Consider the following 7331-nt stretch of genomic DNA (forward strand, 5'->3'; position numbering starts at 1 on the left):
ACAGGACTACACTGGAAAAGTCCAGTTGATTGTTTTTAATTTTCTTTTTTCGGAAAACTTTGAATCAATTTGACTGCATGATCTGTTGAACTGTAAAGTGCCTTGAGATGACATGTGTTGTGAAATGGTGCTATAGCAATAAACTGAATTGAAGTGAATTAATCAGGGGTTTGATTCTAAAGTAAAAAGCAAACTTTAGACTGTAAGGCTAAAAGTTCAAATTTGAAGCCCGCTGAGGTGGTTTAGGTTGAAGCAAAAAACAACGCTCTAATTTATCTTTTACCTTACTTTATAGTAACTTATTTGATATTGTTTATTTAATGCATTGCCTCTAATGATTCTGTGGGATCATTACTTTATTGGTTCCCAGTGCCAAGTGTCGATCAGCATGTGAAGGGGCGAAAGCATCAGACTCTGAGCGCAGTCCGCTCCACCAGGAAGAGCCACGAGGAGCGCAGTGTGTTCGTTAGTGGCATCAAACCAGAAATCTCTCAGACTGATTTGACGGAGTATTTCCAGCAGTTCGGGGCCGTCTCTGATGTCATCGTAGATAAAGACAAGGTCAGTTCAAACATGGTGTTAGTCTACGGTTGCAGCATGCAGCTTTTTTAGCAGATTGACTGATGAAAAACTGAGATGTTCCTCTGTGCTCCCAGGGGGTTTACGCCATCGTCCAGTTCAATGAGACGGAGAGCATCCAGGCGGCTCTGTCCTGTGTCGAGCACCAGCTGAAAGGTTTGAAGCTGAAGGTTAAACCACGGGAGAAGAAGGAGTTTAAACTGATTCCCAAGAAGAAAAATGATCCTCAGAACCTCCAACAGATTTTCGATCGTCTCAAGCCTGAGCTGTGCCAGCTGCCTTCGGTAAAACCAGACGAGTTCTCCTGTTTTCACTGCAGTCATGATTTAACAAATTTGATATTGATGACCGACTTCTCTTTTACTTCTAGCAGTTTTCTTGCCAATCTTTTATCTGATATGTCGAGTCTAACATATATATCTATATATTAGACTTCAGAAATCAGATAAAAGTTTCATCACATAGATATATGTGAGCAGATGATCCCAACAGAGCCAGAGATCTCTGCAGCTCCTATAGAGTTCTATGGGTCTCTTTATGGGCATGTTCTGCCAGAATGGGGTCCTGACCCAAACTATTGGTTGGAATACTCTACAAAAACCATTAACCATAGACGCTGCAGCAAGAAAAACCGCATCAACAGCCATTTTATTTGAATATGTGATGTTTTGATAACCGTAAACACATAGATACGCTTCATAATTTTTAAGTTTCATTTCTTTAGTAGATCTCCTGACCCCATGTTTGCTGCTGGGGTCACAACCCAGAGACCGGGTTGGGTACAGTATAGAGACTGTAAAACGGGCCTTTAGCTGACGGAGCGACCCACTTAGAGCAGCAATTTTAACAAAATTGTAAAAAAAAAAAAAAAAGATATGTAAATAGTTTGCGTTTAGGATAAAAAAACTTTTTCTTCTGTCAGTATTTTCTATCCAGAACTTCTCACGTGGAAACGTTTATTTTCAACTGGTTTAATTCTGTAAAAAATCTTCTTTAAGGAACATTTCGATAAACCGGTTATTAATCAATTCATCGAAAAAAACGATCAACAGATTAATTAGCAAAATAATCGGTAGTTGCCGCGCTAAATAATATATTAAAGTTCTGTGAAAATGAACAAATGAAAGGCAGACATTGTTTTTAAACCATACTAATAAATTGATGAAATAGACCTGGGAAAAAATCATTACAATAAAATTTAAAATAAACATTTTATGTCATAAAAGAAATTAAAAATCACAATTAATAATACATGTTATATTATATATATTAATAAAATAAAAAACAGGCCTGAAAAGGAGTGGGAAGAAGAAAATGTATTAAATCCCACCCCGATGTTCATTCATAGTAAGCATATTTATATTTCCAGCTACTTTTTTTTTTTTTTTTTTTTTCTTATCGGCAACTTAGAACACAAAATAATAGAAGCAAAAGCAGTTAAAAAAAAAAAATATATATAATGTTTTCGTCACTAAAATAAGCAAAATCTCCATGGTGTTACCCGAGCACTTATTTAATTACATAGTATCTTTTTGTTTTCTAGCATTCCAGCAATGATAGATTTAAAAAAATAAAATAAAATAGTACTAGTTTACACAATATCAACAATAGTAAAGAGACATGCCAACAATGGTAATGGACAAATACCAGCAATGGTAAGAAGAACTACATCACACACAGTCTTTAGACTGTAATATTTAGTTTACATTTAATCCAGTTTATTTACTTAGCTCTAGTTCACAACATGTCAGCAAAAGACATTTTATAATCATCCAGTTAAATTGGTTTAAACCATCCAATCATTGACTTTACAGGATCCAGTCCTGGATCAGCACGTAGAGACGGCAGACACACGTTTGTGATTTGTCTTTGACCTTGCAACAATCCCTCACACTGAGCACGCAGAGACAGTGGGGAGAAAGATGATCTGTTCTTCATAAAGAAAACTGACATTTGTGTTGTAATGTGATCAGATGTATAAAAGCTGAGAGTTTTTCACTTTTCATTTGTTTCTGCATGATTTCCACATCTAGTTCCTTTGTTTCTATATGGAATCTAGAAGCTGTTTTTACACAGAATGTTAAACCAAGCTTGTGTTATTGATGGTTGTGAACGTACCTTTGTGTCCTCCAAGGTGGATGCCCAGATGAAGTTCATGGTTGAACGATTTCAGCTGGGAGAAAATGAGAAGAAGGCCCGAGGCCTGGTGGTTCAACTCCTGCAGGAGGTCTTTGTGGAGTTCTTTCCAGGTGACCTCTCTTTGAAAACTAGACATCACATGTTCCTGCTGAATAAACATCCTGACATCAGCATTAGATCATTTTCCTGATGGTCTTTTTAACATTTCTATGGTTTGCAGACAGTCAGATTTTGCTCTTTGGTTCGTCTGTAAACACTTTCGGCGTTCACTCCTGCGATTTGGACCTCTTCCTGGACCTGGAAAACACCAAGAAGTTCCAAGCAAGGGCCAAGACCGCCACAGAGCAGGTCTCACAACTTCCTCTCCATTTTCTTTTTCTCTGTGAGCTAAAAGATAACAGTTCCTCCCTCCAGGCAGGGGAAGGAATGTCGGACGATGGGCGCTCTGAGGACTCCATCCTGTCCGACATCGACCTGTCCACCGCATCTTCGGCTGAGGTTTTGGAGCTAGTGGCGACCATTTTGAAACGCTGTGTCCCCAGCGTTCACAAAGTTCATGTGGTCAGCAGCGCTCGCCTCCCTGTGGTGAAGTACCATCACCGCGAGCTGAACCTGCAGGGCGATATCACTCTCAACAACAGGTGTGTGAGAGATTTCATTTTTTAAACTGAAACCACTCGATGTTCTTTATATTCCAGCTTTCTTCCCTCCTCCTTTGCCCATTAGACTTGGCGTGAGGAACACCCGCTTCCTCCAGCTCTTGTCAGGTGTGGAGGAGCGGCTGAGGCCTCTGGTGTTCACCATCCGCTACTGGGCCAAACAGAAGCAGTTAGCTGGTAAGATCCAGAAATTTTCACTAACATTTACATTTTGGACATTTAGGGTGTTATTTTATCTTTTGACCAGCAGGTGTCGGTAGAAACACACCTTCCTTTTCCAAACACTTCCTCTAAAATCGCAGATCTTTCTCTTCATTTGTTAATAATTTACTTTAACTTTTTATTCAAGCCTTAGTTAAGAGTAAATATATCCAAATTACATCTCTTTGTGTGTACATTCAGTAATCTTGAATGAAATCTTAACAAAGGTATTCTTCACTGAAGAGCAGACTAATTACCTTCACTCTGTTCCCTTTGAACTGCGTCTTCAGCGCGCCGCTTTCATCAGGGCCGAGTCAGGAGCGCGGGATGACACGCCTTGACCCAAAATGAGGATCTAAAAGCAATCGCTTTGATCAGCCATGGCAATTTACAAAAAAAAAAACAATCATAGGAAATTATCATGTGTCACAATGAAGTTTCCAACATCAAAACCGATTGTAGAAGTCCTTTATGTGTCACTGTGATTGTGCTGTTTTTGACATCAGATAACTTCAGTGACGGTAGATTTCAGAGCTACTGCTTCTGTCAAAGTTCGAATGGATTCATCAGACGCTGAATCTTATTTACCTATTAAGGTTTGGATTATTTTAATAGTTTTTTATGTCAAATAGTGAAACATTCATTATGAATTAATGCTTTCCATTAATTTTTAGCTGTAGCAGGATTTATTGTGAGCATCTTAGAACTAATTCTCTAACCAACAAATGGAGAAAATAAACATACAGGCTGAAATATAAAGACACGTTAGAATTTGGTTTTATGCAAATGTGGGAAGAGAAGCACAACTCCAACATATTTATACTTTAATAAATGTAAAACGGATCTATGCAATAAGTTACTCTGGTAAAGGTACGTTCACATCGAACTGGAGTCGCCACATTCATTTGGGGGGCCAACTGAAATGAGAAGAAAACACATAAAACAGACCCATTATACAGATACAGAATCTTTAATAGAATATATGCTGGTGAAAATTCTCAGTCATGCAGGTCATTTTGGATTGAAAAAGCTTCTTGGATTGGAAGCGAAAAGTCTTCAAACTTGGAAACAAAGTCAAATGGATTCTTTTAATTTTCTTTTTTGGAAATAGAATAGACATCCATTATCTGTTCTAGGTTGTGTCCCTCTCTTCTTGTCCCTTTTCTTCTTGTTTTCCTCTCTATGTTTTGTACTCAGCTGACTTTTCATGCTGTCTCTAAAGGAATGAAAGATTTTTTCCAAGCACTAAGCTCACTTAGCTGATTGCTCCTTCCTGTGTTTCCAAAAAGGCCAAAGTAAATAACCCAGTCCTTCTTTTCACTGTAGACAAGCCATGATCTGCTTATCTGTTCTCCATTTTTCATTTGGATGAAATAATAGCTGCATGAATCATGACAGCAGACAAGATAGAGGAGAGCAGGAGGCAGGGTTACCAATCTACTCGCTCTGAAGAGCAGAGTTCGCTGCTTTTAGATGTTGTCTCCAAAGTCTCCAGTAGCAGAAAAACGTCTCTAGATTTGGCGCTAGGCGCTTTTTTGAAATAAAAGCGCTATAAGGGTCTGAAAAGTGGCTAAATATAGCGACTAAAGCGCTAAGTTGACAACACTTCTCTTTGCTTCGTCTGTTTTCAAATGGTTTGCTGCTGTCTGTTTGAACCTTTCTGAACATGTGCAGCAAATGGACTGATCTAATATGGTGTACCCTGGAGGGGGGGGGCCACATCTACTCCCTGATTGGTTGGTGCAATGCCACAAGGCACCGAGGTCTGATTTCAGAACTCCAGCGACCCGCGCTGGGCATCCACCATGGGGCTGCGTTGCCACAGTCACTCCTGTATCGTTGCTAGAAATGCATCTTTTGCATTGCAGCGCTCTTGAACGCACCCCTGCATGGGGTTATGATGTTAGTCAATCGTTCTAGTCGCTGGAAACGCATCTCATGTGGACTCACATCCTCTGGTTGTTTGTCCAAAAGCAGCAATGTTGTTTGGCATTTCTTCTGGTTTTAGTTTTTATCTTCTGGATGAAAATGCTCATTAGTTTTAGTCATGATTAAATCAGCTCTTATGGGCAGTTTTATTAAACTTTTAGATTTTGAAAAATGAAAGTTTTGGGTCTAGTTTAAATCTTTTGGATTAATTATCTATACAAATTACATCTCCTGTAAATGTCAACAGTTTCATATGAAAAAATTAAATGTAGGTATGATTTCTGGGAAAAACATTTTTTATATAGAGGTGAAAGTATTTCTTATGTGTTTTAACACATCAGCTTTTAAGATTACTGAACTTCTTTCCATGGCTGATGGATTCATTCATTTATGGGTTCATGTCAGACCCACAGCTGCTGTCAGGTGGTGGAGGGCGGAGCCAGATGAGCACAGGATGGCACCCAGCATTGTTGATCCTTAAGCTTTGGACTGATAGGTCACATATTAAATAATTGGCAAAAATGTCAGTGATTTTGATTTAGATCAACATTTTCATCTCGACAATTAAAACTCAGATGTGTCGTCAGGTTGTAGTGGTGGTTATTTCGTCATTCTCTGACTATAGTTATAAAAACAGGCTTGATCAAAAATGTTTCAAGCTCCATATTTGACCCCCTACCTGAACTTTTAGAGCTTTGTTTTTTAAACAGTTTTTTCTTACTTAGAGTCTGACTTTAAACAGACGCGATGGAAGCCAGTTGTCCAGAACGAATAATGTCTTTTAAGAGAAACATTTTATGTTCCGATACGACAGAGAACCTGTTCAGACATGTGCTGCTCAGGTTATAATTGAATGATAATTCAAATCTATCCAAAACGATCAGAAATGCAGTTTCCTGCTTTACATGTCAATAAACATGCGGCCACGTCACCGAGGGGGCTATCACCACGGCAACCTGCTGCCTCTGATATTCTACCTGCCGTCTCTAGAACTAAAACATCTAAAAAGAATATTCTCTCTTTAGAACAGAGGTGGAATTGAAACTATTATTTTTTGCTTTTGTTTTTTAACTTATTTTAGTCATTTAAAAAGCTTAGTCATTTTAATACTGTGATTAAAGGAAAATAATCGCTGGATTAATTGGTTCCTAAGATAACAGAGGCTGTAGCTCTCCTCTGTCCTATAAATATTTTTCCATGTTTGAGTGTTTGTTGATAATGGTTACAAATGAGAAAATAAAATCCAAATGTTACCAGGGGTGTATTAATATCTGAACCTTGTTTCCCTTTAATTTAAGCACATTAGATTGAAGCCATCGAACCATTAAGGCCAGAACACACACAATCCGATTTTGCTTCTGATCCGACAGAAAACCGTCGGACCTGGTCGAGGCGTTTAGCTCTCTTTGAAAGTCGATGGAGGAATTAAAACACAGACACGATTTTACGCAAGGGGGCTGCATAGGTCCCACTGCGATAGACCCCAGGTCTACTTTATTGGACTACGCAGATATTCAGCTGCCATTTCATGAGTCTGACAGGAAGAGAGACGCGGTAACAAAGTAAAACGCATCCGCTTTGGGGGAAAATACAAAATAGAATCTGTTAATCGCATGGGGAAAGGGGCAGTTTTGGAGTCTCACATCGCGTATATAGTAAGCATGACAGACTGGTGCAAAAACTATGAATGAAACATTAAAATATAATGCTTAATCCATGATAGGAGTTCAGGAGAACAGAAAACAGATAAAGTTAATTTCTATTGAAAATTCAGAATCCTATTCATTCATTCGTTCATTCAAAGTAGTCATCCTCTTTGAGCCT

General features: G+C 38.6%; 1 protein-coding gene across 1 annotated transcript in view; it reads left to right on the forward strand.

Annotated features, from left to right (window-relative positions):
- tut1 (terminal uridylyl transferase 1, U6 snRNA-specific) overlaps positions 1-7331 on the forward strand; it is a 16115-nt gene that overhangs the window by 2302 nt on the left and 6482 nt on the right. The window contains exons 2-7 of the mRNA XM_015384748.1: positions 371-561; positions 657-863; positions 2714-2828; positions 2939-3066; positions 3133-3359; positions 3445-3554. Of these exons, the coding sequence (XP_015240234.1) occupies positions 371-561; positions 657-863; positions 2714-2828; positions 2939-3066; positions 3133-3359; positions 3445-3554 (978 nt within the window). The remainder of the gene's footprint in view (positions 1-370; positions 562-656; positions 864-2713; positions 2829-2938; positions 3067-3132; positions 3360-3444; positions 3555-7331) is intronic.

Source organism: Cyprinodon variegatus, unplaced genomic scaffold (genome assembly GCF_000732505.1).
Source record: "Cyprinodon variegatus isolate N-32 unplaced genomic scaffold, C_variegatus-1.0 Scaffold322, whole genome shotgun sequence".
NCBI classification, from domain to species: domain Eukaryota; kingdom Metazoa; phylum Chordata; class Actinopteri; order Cyprinodontiformes; family Cyprinodontidae; genus Cyprinodon; species Cyprinodon variegatus.